At 56.8% G+C, this 16935-nt stretch overlaps 1 protein-coding gene across 10 annotated transcripts in view; it reads right to left on the reverse strand.

The window, feature by feature from the left end:
- Positions 1–8424: 8424 nt before the first annotated feature.
- PPP6R3 (protein phosphatase 6 regulatory subunit 3) overlaps positions 8425–16935 on the reverse strand; it is a 60854-nt gene continuing 52343 nt past the window's right edge. For 5 of the 10 annotated variants that reach the window (XM_068166654.1, XM_068166655.1, XM_068166660.1 and 2 more), the window contains 3 exons: positions 16234–16251; positions 15810–15932; positions 8425–10034 (listed from right to left, as the gene is read on the reverse strand). In XM_068166654.1, coding sequence (XP_068022755.1) covers positions 9986–10034; positions 15810–15932; positions 16234–16251 — 190 coding nt within the window. In that variant the 3' untranslated portion in view covers positions 8425–9985. Of the gene's footprint in view, positions 10035–15809; positions 15933–16233; positions 16252–16662; positions 16867–16935 lie in introns of those variants that run through there. The other 5 variants (XM_068166659.1, XM_068166657.1, XM_068166653.1 and 2 more) reach the window with 3 other exon arrangements.

A 16935-nucleotide genomic window follows, 5' to 3' on the forward strand; every position in this document is an offset into this window, starting at 1 on the left:
ACAGGCTGCCCAGGGAGGCTGTGGCTGCCTCCTGCCTGGAGGTGTTCAGGACCAGGCTGGATGAGGCCCTGAGCAGCCTGTGCTGGTGGGAGGTGTCCCTGCCCCTGGCAGAGGGCTGGAGCTGGCTGAGCTTTGAGCTCACATCCAACTCAAGCCCCTCTCTGATTCTGTGATCTCAGAACAGGAAGATGCTCTCAAATGCTCCAGCTGAGGCTTTCTGCCTGTGCTGGAGGCAGCCACTCCTGCCTGTGGCACTGCTGCACTGCTTGGTTGGTGTTGCTCCACTGGATGTGTGGTCAGCTGGCAGCACTTTGTTTCTAACAGTCACACCTCTGCTTGTGAGCTACCCAGAAAGATCCTGACCCTCTGGGAGCTTGGCATTACTCACACAGCAGCACAGCACCAGGAGCTGCCTCTGGTCAGTGACATCAATGCCACCCTCAGTCACAGCAGACTCCTACATTTGCACAACCTCATTGTAAGGACTCAAAGAGCCTGAATCTTACACAGCAGAGCAAGACATCCTTCACCAGAGTCCATTGCTTGGTTCAGCTGTGCCTGTACAGAGCACAGATGGTTTGGTTTTGTTGAGATGTGGCAGGAATCAGTGACACCAAGCTGAGCTCACAGCTGGAACTGCAGGGATGGACATGGAGGCAGCAGCTTCGTGGCATCTCCTTCTGAAAGAGTTGCTTGGGAGCTGAAAGGGCACTGAGCACCTTGGCTCCCTTGTACCTGTGCTTCTAGACTGCAGGAAGCATTCTTGGAGATGAGTTGGTTGGCAAACTTCCCCTTTCTGAGAAACCCAAGTGGTCCAAGCAGGCTCCAGAGGTGTTGGCCAACCTGACAGGTGCCCAGCTGCTCTGTCATGGCAGCAGCCTGACACCCTGCTTCCTGCTCTTTGCAGAGGTCACCACTGGCAATGAAAACCACCTCACCCCTCCAGGCCAAGGTGCTGAACTCAGACACTGAGCTCCACTTCATCACATCTGCCCCTGGAGCATGGTTGGACTCCACTCTTGGGGAGGTCTGAGCACATCTGGGGGTGAAGCAAGAAAAGTGAGGCCAGCAAGAGAGCTTCTCCTCCCCCCTACTCCACCCTGCTGAGGCCACCTCTGGAGCACTGTGTCCAGTTCCAGGCTCCCCAGTTCAAGAGGAACAGGGAAGGATGCTGAAGGGCCTGGAGCAGCTGTGTGAGGAGGGAAGGCTGAGCCCTGGGGCTGAGAGCCTGCAGAGGAGAAGGCTGAGAGGGATCTGAGCAATGTCTGTAAATCCCTGAGGGGTGGGGGGCAGGTAGGGGCCAGGCTCTGCTCAGTGGTACCCAGGGACAGGGCAAGGGGCACAAACTGCAATCCAGGAAGTTCCACCTCAAGATGAGAAGAAACTCTTTTGCTGAGAGGCTGCTGGAGGCCTGGGGCAGGCTGCCCAGAGAGGTTGTGGAGTCTCCTGCTCTGGAGCCTTTCCAACCCCCCCTGGCTGTGTCCTGTGTGCCCTGCCCTGGCAGGGGGCTTGGACTGATCTCCAGAGGTCCCTTCCAAGCCCTGTCTGTGACTCTGTGAGTGTACAGCTGAGGAGCCCAGGCCCCAAGGCCAGTGACAGAGGGCTGCTGTCACTGCATGGTCAGGGCAGCCAGCAGCACTTGGACCACTACCTGCCAGCAGCCTCCCAGGAAGGAGATGAAGGGAGAGGCTATGATGAAAGATGATGCAACCACAAAACAAATCACACTGGGACCTCATGGACTAATTGTGTGGAGAAGCCATGCAGCTGGTTTGTGCTATGCTAACAGCAACAGTGGCTACAGCTACACTGATGGCAAAAAGCAGCCTGGGGAAGGTGTGGGCCCCCTCAGAAAGGGTAGAGGTGAGCTGGTGCCAAGGGAGATGGAGAAGGCTGAGGCTCTCAATGACTTCTTTACCTCTTCACTGGCAAGGGCTCCAGCTGCACTCCCAGAGTCACAGAAAGAAATGGCAGGGATGGGAAGAAGGAACTACCCCTGGTGAGTGAAGATCAGGTTGTGACCATCTGAGGAACCTGAAAGTGTTCAAGTCCACGGGACCTGATGGGATGCACCCAGGGGAGCTGGGGAGCAGGTTGCTGAACCACACTCCATCATACTCCAACAGCCCTGGAGCTGAGCACAGCCTTCACCACTGCCCCACAGCACATCCTGGGCTCCAGGCTGGGGCAGGAGGGTTCCAGGGAAGGAGCATTCAGTGGACACAGAACTGGCTTGAAGGCTGCAGCCAAAGGGTGGCTGGCAATGGGCCATGGCCAAGTGGAGGCCAGGGACAAGTGGAGTCCCTCAGGGATCAGTGCTGGGACCAGGCTTGTTGAACATCTTTGGTGCCCTGGGCAGTGGCTCTGAGGCTCCCTCAGCACCAAGCTGTGTGGTGCTGCTGACAGCTGGAGGGAAGGATCCATCCAGAGGGACCTGGGCAGGCTGCAGAGCTGGGCCCAGGACAACCTCAGGAGCTTCAACAAGGCCAAGGGCAAGGTCCTGCAGCTGGGTCAGGGCAATCCCAGGCACTGCTGTAGGCTGGGCAGGGACTGGCTGCAGAGCAGCCCTGGAGAAAAAGCCTTGGGGGTGCTGGGGGAGGAGAAGCTCAGCAGGAGCCAGCAGGGAGCACTTGCAGCCCAGAGAGCCAAGCAGAGCCTGGGCTGCAGCAGCAGAAGTGTGGCCAGCAGGGCCAGGGAGGGGATTCTGCCCCTCTGCTCCACTCTGCTGAGACCACAGCTGCAGCTCTGGGGCCAGCTCTGGAGCCTCTGTGCCAGGAAGGATCTGGAAGTGTTGGAAGGTGTCCAGAGCAGGGCCAGGAGGAGGAGCAGAGGGCTGGAGCTGCTCTGAGAACAGCCTGAGAGAGTTGCGGTTGTGCAGGCTGGAGAGGAGAAGGCTCCCAGGAGACCTTCTGGTGGCCTTCCAGGAGCTGCAGGGGGCTCCAAGCAAGCTGGGGAGGGACTTTGGAGGCTGTCAGGGAGGGATAGGACTGGGGGGGATGGAGCAGAACTAGAAGTGGGTGGATTCAGATTGGCTGTGAGGAAGAAGTCGTTCCCCAGGAGGGTGGTGAGAGCCTGGCCCAGGCTGCCCAGGGAGGTGGTGGAAGCCTCCTGGCTGGAGGTGTTTGCAGCCAGGCTGGAGGTGGCTGTGAGCAACCTGCTGTGGTGTGAGGTGTCCCTGCCCATGGCAGGGGGTTGGAGCTGGCTGAGCCTTGAGCTCCCTCCCAGCCCTGCCAGCTCTGTGATGCTCTGATTTGTACTGAATATTCTCCTGACAGGTGTGCACAACATGCATGAGGGTTGAGCTGGCCCTGCTCCTGCCTTCCCCAACAGAGACACGAAGCCAACCATCTCCAGGCTGTTGGGAGGGAAAAAGGCTTTAGGGAAAGAAAACCCAAACTGGATCATAGCAGCCTCGTTACCATGGGCATGGGAGGTGGTTGGCTTGAGTGCCAAGCGGGACCGGCACTCGACACCGCTCCGCTTGAGCCGAGAGCTTTCTGCCTGGCCTTTGGCTCTCCTTGCAGGGCTCTGCGGGTCGGGAGGACTCCTGGTCGGCAGGGGGGGCCGGCAGGATCCTGCTCTCGCAGCCTGCCCAGGGAGGTTCGGGAGCCACACAAACCAACCACAACCAAAACCCAACCACACTCTGAACTATGGTCGTCACTCAACAAAGGGCAGAAAACCAGCGTCTGCCCAGACAGCTGCTGCATCAGCATGCTGGAGTCCAGGCTGCCACCTGCAGAGAGTGCTTCAGCCTGGCACTTGGAAGAGAGGGGGAAGGAGAGAACAGCTGTGCCAGGTGTCAGCAGGTGAACTTCCTCCTCAGCCTGGTGGCAGAGCTGAAGGAGGAGGTGGCAGAGCTGAAGGAGGAGGTGGCAGAGCTGAAGGAGGAGGTGGCAGAGCTGAAGGAGGAGGTGGCAGAGCTGAAGGAGGAGGTGGCAGAGCTGAAGGAGGAGGTGGCAGAGCTGAAGGAGGAGGTGGCAGAGCTGAAGGAGGAGGTGGCAGAGCTGAAGGAGGAGGTGTCTAGGCTGAGGTCAATAAGGGAAAGCAAAAGGGAGTTAGATTTGTGGGAGCAGGCTCTGCAGATCTCCCCTGCTGAGGGAAGGGTCCCTGGAAACAGGGAGGCATGGATACAGGTCCCTGCCAGGGCTGGCAAGAGGAATCCACCCCGGCCCTCTCCTCCTCCTCCTCCGCTGCCCTTGCATAGTAAGTATGAGGGCCTGCAGGCTGAGGGCAGTGGGGATGAGAGGGCTGAGAAGCAGCCATCCTGAGGGGAGCCTGAGGCCAAGCAGTCCCCACCAGCTATAAGGACCAGCTCCACAAAGAGGAGAAGAGTTATAGTTGTTGGGGACTCTCTCCTGGGGGGTACTGAGGGACCCATATGTCGTCCCGACCCATCCCACAGGGAGCTCTGCTCCCTACCCGGGCAGGGGTTAGGGACACTGCAAGGAGACTCCCAAAGCTGATCCAGCCTCTGACCATTAGCCTCTGCTGGTAACACAAGCTGGGAGGGAGGAAACTGACAAGAAGGGCACCAGGGCAATGGAAAAGGAGTTCAGGGCCCTTGGACAATTGATTGATGGGGCAGGAGCTCAAGTGGTGTTCTGCTCAGTTCCCTCAGTGGCAGGGGAGTACACTGAGAGGAACAGAACCCACACCATCAACAATTGGCTCAGGGGATGGTGCCAGAGGCAGAACTTTGGGTTCTTTGGTCATGGGGCAACTTTTACTGCACCTGACCTGCTGGGTCCTGATGGGGTGCAGTTATCTAGAAGGGGTAAGAGAGTCCTGGCACTGGAGTTGGCAGGGCTCATCAGGAGGGCTTTAAACTAGGTCTGAAGGGGGTGGGTGAGGCAATCGGTCCCTCTGCAGAGGAAAGAGTAGGGCACAAGGTAGGGTCAGTTGAGAAGTCAGGAACCCAGCTGCAGTGCAGGTACACCAATGCACACAGCCTGGGCAACAAGCAAGAGGAGTTGGAGGTCCTGATCCATCAGGGTGACTGTGATGTAGTCACCATCTCAGAAACATGGTGGGACAACAGACACGATTGGAGTGCTGCACTGGGGGGCTACAGGCTCTGCAGGAGAGACAGGAGAGGGAGAAGAGGGGGAGGGGTGGCTCTGTATATTAGGGAGTCACTCTCTGCCACACAACTTGAGGTGGAGGATGAGGGATTGAGAGCCTGTGGGTTAAAATCAGAGGGAGGCCTAACACATCTGACATCCTGGTTGGAGTCTGTTACAGACCACCCAGCCAGGATGAGGAGGCTGATGAAGTGTTCTACAAACAACTGGAGGCTGTCTCAAGACCATCAGATCTTGTCCTTGTGGGTGACTGCAACCTGCCAGATATCTGCTGGGAACTTAATTCAGCAGGGAGGAGGCAGTCCAGAAGGTTCCTGGAGCGAATGGAGGACTGCTTCCTGACACAGCTGTTTAGTGAGCCTACCAGGGGCCAGGCTCTGCTTGACCTGCTGCTCTCCAGTAGGGAAGGGCTGGTGGGAGAGGTGATGGTGGGAGGCTGCCCAGGGTGCAGTGACCACGAGATAGTGAAGGTTTCAATATGCAGGGAGATAGGGAGGAGCACCAACAGAACCTTCACCTTGGACTGCAGGAGGGCAAACTGCAGCCTGTTTAAGAAACTTGTCTGTAAAGTCCCCTGGGTAGCAGCCCTCATGAGCCAAGGGGTCCAGGAGGGTTGGAGCTGCTTCAAAGAGGAGCTCTTGAAGGCACAGGAACTGGCGGTTCCCACATGCCCAAAGATGAGCCCAGGGGAAGGCTCTGGGCCTGGATGAGCAAGCAGCTCCTGGAGGATGTAAGGGGAAAAAAGAGGCTGTATCACCTTTGGAAGGAGGGGAAGGCTTCTCCAGGTATGTGCAAGGAAGCTGTTAGATTATGTAGGAATAAAATTAGAGAGGCCAAGGCCCAGCTGGGACTGAAGCTGAACACCTCTGTGAGAGACAGCAAACAGCACTGTTACAAATACATCAACACTAAAAAGAAGGGCAGGAAGAACCTGCACTCCTTACTGGACCTGGAGGGGAACAGGGTGACTGCAGAGGAGGAAAAGGCTGAGGTCCTGAACACCTTCTTTGCCTCAATGTTTAACAGCAAGGCAGGAGTTCAGGAGGAGTGGCCTCCTGAGCTGGGCCATGGGGTCGGGGAGCAGTGTAGTGCCCCAGAAATCCATGAGGAATTAGTTGGGGACCTGCTGAGCCACTTGGACACTCACAAGTACATGGGACCGGATGGGATCCATCCTAGGGTGCTGAGAGAGCTGGCAGATGAGCTGCCAAGCCGCTCTCCATCATTTTCCTCCAGTCCTGGCTCACAGATGAGGTCCCAGGTGACTGGAAATGGCCAATGTGGTCCCCATCCACAAGAAGGGTCGGATGGAGGAACCTGGAAACTCCAGGCCTGGCAGCCTGACCTCAGTGCCAGGGAAAGTGATGGAGCAGATTATCCTGGCGGCAATCACTGCACACCTGAAGGATGGCCAAGGGCTCAGGTCCAGCCAAGATGGATTTAGGAAGGGCAGATCCTGCCTCTCCAACCTGATCTCCTTCTATGATCAGGTGACTGCCTGGTGGATGTGGGGCAGGCTGTGGATGTGGTCTGCCTGCACTTCAGCAAGGCCTTTGACACCATCCCCCACAGCACACCCCAGGCCAAGCTGTCAGCCCCTGGCTTGGACAGCAGCTCTCTGAGCTGGGTTAGGAACTGGCTGGAGGCTGAGCCCAGAGAGTGGTGGTGAATGGTGCCACAGCCAGCTGGCAGCCAGGCACCAGTGGTGTGCCCCAGGGAGCAGTGCTGGGCCCTGTGCTCTTTAACATCTTCATTGATGATCTGGATGAGGACATTGAGTCAGTCATCAACAAATGTGCAGATGACACCAAGCTGGGGGCAGATGTTGGTCAGTTAGAGGGCAGAAGGGCTCTGCAGAGGGACCTGGACAGGCTGGACAGATGGGTAGAGTCCAACAGATGGCATTCAACAAATCCAAGTGCCAGGGGCTGCACTTTGGCCACAGCAACCCCAGGCAGAGCTACAGGCTGGGGGCAGAGTGGCTGAGAGCTGCCAAAGAGAGAGGGACCTGGGGGTGCTGATTGACAGCTGCCTAAACAGGAGCCAGCAGTGTGCCCAGGGGGCCAAGAAGGCCAAGGGCATCCTGGCCTGCATCAGGAAGAGTGTGGCCAGCAGGAGCAGGGAGGTCATTGTGCCCTGTGCTCAGCACTGGTTAGGCCACACCTTGAGTCCTGTGTCCAGTTCTAGGCTCCTCAGGTTAGGAAGGACATTGAGAGACTTGAAGGTGTCCAGAGAAGGGCAACAAAGCTGGGGAGGGGTCTGGAGCACAGCCCTGTGAGGAGAGGCTGAGGGAGCTGGGGTTGCTTAGCCTGGAGAAGAGGAGGCTCAGGGGTGACCTCATTGCTCTCTACAACTACCAGAAGAGGGACTGTAGCCAGGAAGGAGTTGGTCTCTTCTCCCAGGCAGCCAGCACCAGAACAAGAGGACACAATCTCAAGCTGTGCCAGGGGAAGTTTAGGCTGGAGATGAGGAGAAAGTTCTTCCCAGAGAGAGTTGTTAGCCATTGGGATGTGCTGCCCACAGAGGTGGTGGAGTCACCCTCCCTGGAGGTGTTCCAGAGGGGATTGGATGTGGCACTTGGTGCCATGGTCTAGTCACGAGGTCTGTGGTGACAGGTTGGACTTGATGATCTTTGAGGTCTCTTCCAACCTTGGTGATTCTGTGATAAGCTGTTCAAGCTAACAGCAAATGCCATGGCAAGGCAGACTCCTGGAGACCACTGCAGCCAGCAGCAGGCAAGCCAAGCCCCCTTGGTGACCTCTATTGCAGCCCTGAGGCAAAAGGCAGCACCCTGAGGGGTGAATTCCACTCACTGCCCTTCCTCACACCTCTCATACCAGAAATGGAGGCAGGAAAGACTAAATCCTGCTTTTGTAGTTTGAGCTCCAAGTGCACTGGAGAGTGGACTGGGAAGCCAACTCATCCACAGGTGAAGGCAGGGCCGAGCTGCGGGCGCGGGGCCCGGCTGCGGGTGCGGGGCCCGGCTGCAGCTCTACCTCATTTCCCTCCAGGAGCTGCTGCACTCTTCATGGCTATGGAGCCAGGCAATGCAGCCTGCTCCCAAAGGGCAGCAGGCTCCACCAGGGAGAAGACAGAAGGTTCATTCCTTACAAATGTTAAGCAGATGTCAGGCAGCAGCAGGCTGCTCTCCCGCAGCTGGAACTCCTACCTGGCTGGCAATTCTCCTGGTGAGAGGAAGGGCTTGGTCTCCACAGCTGCTTGTCCAAAGGCAGAGCAGAGGAGGTGCAGGGACAGCTGCCAGGGTTAACGCTCATACCAAAACACTCAAGCTGAGCTGGCAGGAACGCTGAACTGAAGAAGAAACAAGGTCCAAACTCTCTGGATTCCATCATTTATAAAGTATAACGAAAAGGGCAACCACAGCTACCAGTTCCACCTAGAGCAGCTTCCCCCCCTCGCCTCTCACACAACAGAGCAGCTCCTGACAGCTTGCACTGCCCAGTGGCACCAATGGGAAATGCAAAGGAGGAAGCAGCAGGGCGATGCTGTCGCAGGAGTGGGGCCTGGAGGTGGGATTTGTTTCTTTCAGTATGCAGTGTCACCTTCAGGCATCTCCCTGGGGCTGCCTCCTGGAAGGAATCGTTGGCCAGTGCTCAGAGTGTCCTTTTGGCTTTCAAAACAAAGGATAGAAAAAGAAAGGAAGGGAACTATCACACAGAGGAGAAAGGCTTTGCATCTAAAAGTGGAGGAGGTGAAGTGCTTTAACCCTTTCACCTGACAGTGTGGCAATACCCAGCATATTGCTGCTGTGTGCTGGAAAAGGCTGCTGGAATTCTCCACTGGCAGAGAGTTATAAATTACACAGACTTCGTTTCCATCATCATTATATATATACACAAACCAGCCGGGGAAGGGCTGGCTCAGAGGACATACAAATGAAAGCCTCACACGGATCAGTACAGTGAAAGGAATAGTAACATGCTCTGCTGCCAAGACCCGGCTCCAAACCCACTCTCTCCCTTCCAACGGCAGCCCGGCAGCGGCACGGGCATCGCTCTGCCTCCTCTCCGCGGCGCTGGGAGGCCGCCGGTGGCTCTGCAAGGCTGTGCCGGCGGGGCTGGGCGCCGGCGGGGCTGGGCTTAAAGGCAGACGAACCGCTTCAGCCAGCAGCCCTGCGGCCCCCGAGGCTCCGGTGTGGCACCGGCAGGGGCTGCCCAAGCGAAGGAGACTTAACAGAACGTTATGGCTTTACAGGAACATCGATTTGTCAACTAAGTCGTAGCAATAAATACTTAAAACCTCTACCCATAGACTTAACATCTTTGATCTGGCTTTCAAACAATACAGGAGAAAACAATTACCGATTAAAAAACCTCTTGTAAAATGCTGAACACCAAAAAAAGGAAAACAACAGGGGAAAAAAACCCTCCTGGAGATCACTTTTGTCAGCTAGAAGGACCAAAAAGAACAGCTGGAGGGCAGCTCAGAGGATGAACTGCCTCTTGTTTGCTTCTTTCCTTTGGACAAGGTGAAAAAGGTATGAAAACTGCTAAATGCTTTGGTCACACTAATCAGCAGAGAGTTATGTCTCAAATACATTACACTTCTGTATTCATTCTTTTTTTCTTATAAAACTATTCTTACAGCCGCTTGAGCTCTAGTAACAGTACAGCCGGGGCGCCGGGGGCCGGGCCGGGGCCCTGCTGCGGGGCCGCGCCGGCGGGCGGGGCGGGGGCGGGGCGGGCCCCGGGGCTCCTCGCAGCATCTTTACACTTAGGAATTTCTGTACAATATCTTAAAATCTAGAATAGAAAGGTTGCTGGTCCTGATCCCTTGTGAAATTAGTGCAGCAGTGGCTGGCTTCAGCAGGGTCTAGATGAAATCCAACCGAGCCCTGGAGAATCAGTTCGTGTTGCTCAGCCCGGGCAGGGGCAGCGCCATCATACAGGGCCGTTGGCAGACGCCTCCAGGGGGCTGTGCTGGTCAGGCCTGCAGAGCAGAGACATGGAAAGAGCTGTAACCAGAGTGCAGACGCACAGCATGGGCTGAAGAGAGCTCCAGAGCTCAGCCAGCCCAAGCCCTGCACCCAGCAGGGACATCCTCCCCTGGAGCAGGCTGCCCAGAGCCCTCTGCAGCCTCCCCTGGAACAGCTCCAGGGATGGAGCCTCAGCCACCTCCCTGGGCAGCCTGCTGCAGGGTTCCAGCAGCCTCCTGGGGCAGAACTTGTTCCTCACATCCAATCTCAATCTGCTCTGAAGCCATTGCCCCTGGGCCTGTCCTTGCAGGCCTTTGGGAACAGTCTCTCTGCAGCCTTCTTGTAGCCCCTTCAGGACCTGGAAGGTCTCTATTAGGCCTCCCCAGAGCTTTCATTTCTCCAGGCTGAACACCCCCAGCTGCCTCAGCCTGCCCTTGCAGCAGAGCTGCTCCAACCCCCTGATCACTTCTGTTGTCTCCTCTGGACCCTCTCCATCAGCTCCAGGCCCTTCCTGTGTTGAGGGCTCCATATCTGGCCCCAGCCCTGCAGCTGAGGTCTCCCCAGAGCAGAGGGGCAGGATCCTCTCTCCAGCTTTGGCCACACTGCTATAGGCTGCAGCCCAGGCTGCCCTTGGCCTTCTGTGCTGCAAGCTCACACTGCCTGCCTATCTCCAGCAGATCCTCCGGGCCCCAGAGCTCCAGCTGTGGACTCAGCAGAGTGGAGCAGAGGACTGGCTGGAGAGCAGCCCTGAAGGAAAGGCCTTGGGGGTGCTGGGGGAGGAGAAGCTCAGCAGGAGCCAGCAGTGAGCACTTGCAGCCCAGAGAGCCAAGCAGAGCCTGGGCTGCAGCAGCAGAAGTGTGGCCAGCAGGGCAGGGAGGGGATTCTGCCCCTCTGCTCCACTCTGCTGAGACCACAGCTGCAGCTCTGGGGCCAGTTCTGCAGCCTCTGTGCCAGGAAGGCTCTGGAGGGGCTGGAAGGTGTCCAGAGCAGGGCCAGGAGGAGGAGCAGAGGGCTGGAGCTGCTCTGCTCTGCAGACAGCCTGAGAGAGTTGGGGTTGTGCAGGCTGGAGAGGAGAAGGCTCCCGGGAGACCTTCTGGTGGCCTTCCAGGAGCTGCAGGGGGCTCCAAGCAAGCTGGGGAGGGACTTTGGAGGCTGTCAGGGAGGGATAGGACTGGGGGGGATGGAGCAGCACTAGAAGTGGGGAAATTGAGATTGGCTGTGAGGAAGAAGTTGTTGCCCAGGAGGGTGGTGAGAGCCTGGCACAGGCTGCCCAGGGAGGTGGTGGAAGCCTCCTGCCTGGAGGTGTTTGCAGCCAGGCTGGAGGTGGCTGTGAGCAACCTGCTGTGGTGTGAGGTGTCCCTGCCCATGGCAGGGGGTTGGAGCTGGCTGAGCCTTGAGCTCCCTTCCAGCCCTGCCAGCTCTGTGGTTCTGTGATTCCCATTTTGGACCCTTCTGGTCAGGTACAACCCTCAGCCCCAGCCCAACAACCCCTGACCCCAGCTACAGCTCCTCTGATAACGTGGCTGTCCCGTTATTTCCCCAGTCCAGCACTGCTGAGGCCTTATTAAGCACAGCCCTTGGCCTGGGCACACCCTGAAGAGTGTCTCCTCTCCATTAACTGAGCTACTGAGTGGTCCCTGGAGATGCCACATCTCCTCAGGAGCATCACTAATAGAAAGCACTGCAGATGCTGCTCCAAATCTTACCCTGCAAGGCAGCAGTTGTGCCAGCAGTACTTAAGGTTGCACTTCCAAACAAGCAGCTGAGACAACAGGAAAACCCCACACATGACCCCCACCCAAACAAACAGACCACAACCCACAGGCAAGATCTGTCTGAACATCTGCAGCAGGGCCTCCAGGGCTCCTGTGCTGCACTGCCCTCGTTGTAAAGAGGAGAATCTTCTCTGCTGTAGGAGTGACAGAGCCCTGGGGCAGGCTGCCCAGAGAGCTCAGGGAGTCTCCTTCTCTGGAGACTTTCAAGACCCATCTGGATGTGTTCCTGTCCTAGGTGATCCTGCTCTGGCAGGGGAGTTGGACTCTCTTCTGAGGTCCCTTTCAGCCTCTGCCATTCTCTGAGAGTTTAAAGAAAGCCCAACCCAAACCCCCAGGGAAACCCAAACAACAACAGCCCCCCAGACCAACCAGTGACCCCCTCCCAAACAACAACAGCCCCCCAGACCAACCAGTGACCCCCCACAAACAACACCCCCCCCAGACCAACCAGTGACCCCCCCCACAAACAGCAACCCCCCAGACCAACCAGTGACCCCCCCCAAACACCAACCCCCCAGACCGACCAGTGACCCCCCCAACCAACCACCCCCCAGACCAACCAGTGACCCCCCCAAACACCAACCCCCCAGACCAACCAGTGACCCCCCCACAAACAGCAACCCCCCAGACCAACCAGTGACCCCCCCACAAACAGCAACCCCCCAGACCAACCAGTGACCCCCCCACAAACAGCAACCCCCCAGACCAACCAGTGACCCCCCCCAAACACCAACCCCCCAGACCAACCAGTGACCCCCCCCAAACACCAACCCCCCAGACCAACCAGTGACCCCCCCACAAACAACAGCCCCCCAGACCAACCAGTGACCCCCCCAAACAACAACCCCCCAGACCAACCAGTGACCCCCCCCACAACCACTCCCCAGACCAACCAGTGACCCCCCCCAACAAACAACCCAGCCAGCCAGCCAACAACCCACAACCCACCCCAGAACAGCCAACAAAACCAACCCAACCCGAGCAAAGCCCTGCCCCAAGCCACCCAGCCCAGCCCTGCCCCATCTCCAGAGGGCTCTCTCAAAGGCTTTTAGGGGCAGCCTCTCGCCTGAGGAGCCTGGAGGACAGCAAGGAGCAGTGCTGCCAAGGGAAGCCAGCAGCAGCAGACACACTGCTGGCTAAGGAGGTGAGGGGCAGGGTGGGCTCAGCTGCTCTGCACACACATCAGGACATCAACCAGCAGTGCAGGAGAACACTGCAGGGCCTCAAGGTCCACTCAGTGCAGGCCTGCTGGATGCACCTGAAGGTCACCATCCAAGACACAGAGCATTTGTAACTGCATGTGAGAGGAGTGAGCTGTGCCTGCTCTCCTCTGAAGAGTACATCAGAGCAGCTCTGCATGCACATGGCCAGCAGGACTGCCCCAGTTGAGCTCTTTGAAAAGGACAGGACAGAGACAAGGCAGAGGCAGAACTAGGCACAGGGAACACCGCAGAGAAACCTGGAAGGTAAGCAATGAGGGCTGCAGGGACAGCAGGGCTGACAGGCACCCAGCAACAGGGCACTGCCTGGACACAGTCCACAGCAGAGCAGGGACCCAAAGAGACCACAGCTGCTGGCCCCCAGCCACAGACCCACTCGGGAAACTGCTCACTGGCCCCAGGGGCACGAGGGGTGGGGAGCTGTAACAACCATCTGAGAGGAGATCTGCCCTGAGCCTGCTGCACCCACACCTCACACCTGGGAGAGGATCTGCCCTGAGCCTGCTGCAGCCACACCTCACACCTGGAGGGGATCTGCCCTGAGCCTGCTGCAGCCACACCTCACACCTGGGAGGGGATCTGCCCTGAGCCTGCTGCAGCCACACCTCACACCTGGGAGGGGATCTGCCCTCACCTGCTGCAGCCACACCTCACACCTGGCAGGGGATCTGCCCTGAGCCTGCTGCAGCCACACCTCACACCTGGCAGGGGATCTGCCCCTCACCTGCTGCAGCCACACCTCACACCTGGCAGGGGATCTGCCCTGAGCCTGCTGCAGCCACACCTCACACCTGGGAGGGGATCTGCCCCTCACCTGCTGCAGCCAGCTGGGGGTGGAAGCAGTTCCTGCATCTCCAAAGCACCCCAGCCAAGCAGGAGCACCAGGAGCCCTCTGCTGCCTCCCAGCCGTGTCTGCAGCCTCCTCCCTGCCCTAGAGGGCTCAGCAGCACTGAGGGGATGGTGCCTCCAGAGGGCAGAGGCTGTGAACTGATCTATGGCTTTCCCAGCACACAGGGTTGGGTTTGTCTGACCAGAACCCACCTCCTCCTTAAATGGATGGGGTTCACACCCTCTGGGTCACAGGAAAAGGCAGCAGTGTTTGTGTAACAGCCAGGACCAGAGGTAAGAGAGCAGCTGAAATGGGATGACAAACCAGACCTGAACTTGTCAAAGGTGACTGCACCTTGCTTGGGCTGCACACAGTGCAAGCAGCACGGGCAGCAGAGTCCTGGGCTGTCTGCAGAGCTAGACTCCAACTCTTTGTGATTTTTTTTGGTCTTCCCTGCCAAGCCAGACCTACAGCACAGCAGCCAAGAAGCCTTAAAACCATTGCTGCTGCCTGAGAAATCCCCCAACTCTCTGACAATCATTTAGAACCTACTGAAGTCAAGAGACAGCTTCAAGCTGTCAGGACAACGCAGATCCAGAGCAATCTGTGTGCCTTGGTGTACTCTGACCTCTGATTTTCTAGATCATCCTTACCCTGCAAGGCAAAAGTGCCTCCTGGAACTGCTTTATAACCAAGCAAACTGCTGTCTGCCTTCAGAATCTGCTCCCACTCCCCAGCAAGAAGGCAGCATGCACGTCCCTGGCATGCCCTGCAGCAAGAGGAGCAGCCCCCATGGATTACTCGGGCTTCAGTCAGCACACACTTAGGTGTTCCACTCACATGAGTCTTCTCCAAGACAGCACAGCTGCTCTGGGCACCCCTGAATGACAGCCAGAAGGAAATGGCAGCACACCACCCTTTGCCTTACCACCAGGAAACAGACCTGTGGGACTGTACCTGATGCCCAACAAGCCATGAGCTCTGCTAGGGAAGCAGCCAGCTCCTGCTAGATTTGAGTACTTATGAATACCCAAGCTGCAGGGCAAGCTCCTCACTGGCTACTGCCTTCAAAGGTGAAGTCTCCTCACCTGCTTCAAGCTCTCTGTTGTTTTAGGCTTTCAAGACCAAGATGAATCCAGGTCTGAGAGCAGTCTACAAGCTAGCTCAGACACAAGTCTGCATGAAGCATGTCTGACACTTGGTGATTCATGGCACTCCATGTTTTGAAGAGCAGACCTGGAGATGATTAAGTCCCCACACTACTGTAACCAGGAGGCAAGAAAGCCCCAGATGGGCACTTCAGCAGGCAAGGAAAGAACTGCCTAGTGTCTTTGTGGAGAAAGCAAAATGCAGGAGAAACACCAATGCAAGATCAGCTGTCTGTGGGGGTCCCCTCAGAACTCTCTCCTGAATTCCTCCAGGGCTGCACTAGCAGCCAAGCTGCCTAAAGCAAGCTCAGCTTTTCCTCCCTCCATGCTGAGCAATGCAGGCTGCTCCAGGCTGCATTGATGTACTTGGTAAAGTCTTCTCCAAACCCACCAGAAGTCTTCAGTGCCACCTGATGAGGACAAGGCTGCAAACAGGACCTGATTCACAATCAAACCAGCAGGACTCAAGGCACCATTCCCATCCCACCCAGCTGCATTAGAGGACTGCCTCCAGAGCACAGGGTGAGAAGCTGGCAACCCCTAACCTGTGGCACTGCTCAGGATAACAAACTTATTCCCCCTGCTTTTTTATAAGCATCTAACTCCCTACTGTAACACCCCACAAACCAGAACAGGGAAGACAACAGTATAAGGCAGCTCAGGTGTTAGCAACTTGAGTCTGGAAGCCGAGGACAGCAGAAACGCTCTCAGCAACAGGCAAGCACAGGTTCAGCCTGGGCTGAGCTCCCAGCAACTCCCTTCAGATCAATCCTATCAGCAAAACATGCAAGCCACCACCACAAGGGAGTACAGTTACCTCTGATCTGGACTGTTGCTAGCAGGCTGCAGAGCTGAAGGGGTCTCTTCTGCAACCTCTGTGTTCTCTTCTACTACATATTTACAAGCAGGATCTTGCGAGGTAGTCAGTTTTCCTTCCTCACTTGGAAAGACAAAAGAGCAAAGGGGTTATTTCAGTTGAGTTTCCTTGCAGGGCAGTGTCAGGCAAGTGGAGCCAGGGCTGGATTTCACATGCAGATGGGTTTGAAATGATGACTGCAACATGAAGACCAAGCAGAGGGTTTCAGACTTTACAAGCAGCTGAGACCGATGGTGCTCAATCCCCCCAGACCGAGCCCCAGGGCAGCAGACACAGCGCTCACAGGGGAGATGAGAAGGGCAGTGAGGAATGTGTGATGCCAGGGGCAGTGACAGGGCCAGCCAGGACCCTGGGCTGTACATACCGATAGGATTTCAACACTCTGAAGCCAGAAGTATGCAAAAATGGAAGAAAGTATAAGAGAAATTCAAGATTCCCTCAGAAACTGGCTTAACAAAGTCTGTCCACCAAACACAGCAGCAGGGTCACCAACTCAGCAGCATCTTTACTGAGCCCCTGCTAAGTGCACAGGGAGATGTCAGCTGTGGGTTACATGGTGCAACAAGTGCAGCCCAACCCATTTACTGAGCTTCCTCTGGGAGGCCAAGCCCAGGAGTTCAGGGAGAAGGCAGCAGGCTCACAGCCAGGTGTCCTGACGCGAGCAGGCAGCCTCAGAGAGCGGCAGCAAACCCTCCTGGTTTGCCTCAAAACCAAAGCTTTTCTGCCTCTTTCACCCTCTGCCACCCCAGCCACACCCTTCTGAAGGTACTGAAATACAAATGTGACCATATACCTGCAAGAAAGGGTTACAAGGGAGCTCTGAAGCAGACACCACCACCAATCTTACACCTCTGTGGCAACAAAGCTAGTTCTGCAGCAAGTCAGGAACATTTTAAGGGCACTCTCCTCTGCCGATTTGTCTTCCTATAGTTCTCCTTTCAATGGATCCTTTAAATGTCAAGGACTCTCTCTCCCATTCTCCTCCTGCCTGCAGAGCCTGTAAAAATACTGTCTTTTGCATGGCACTCTCTCATCGAGGGCCAGTTTTCCCCCTCTGACCTCCTCA

Source organism: Melanerpes formicivorus, unplaced genomic scaffold (genome assembly GCF_026170545.1).
Source record: "Melanerpes formicivorus ecotype bairdi unplaced genomic scaffold, bMelFor1.0.p_v2 SCAF_103, whole genome shotgun sequence".
NCBI classification, from domain to species: Eukaryota; Metazoa; Chordata; class Aves; order Piciformes; family Picidae; genus Melanerpes; species Melanerpes formicivorus.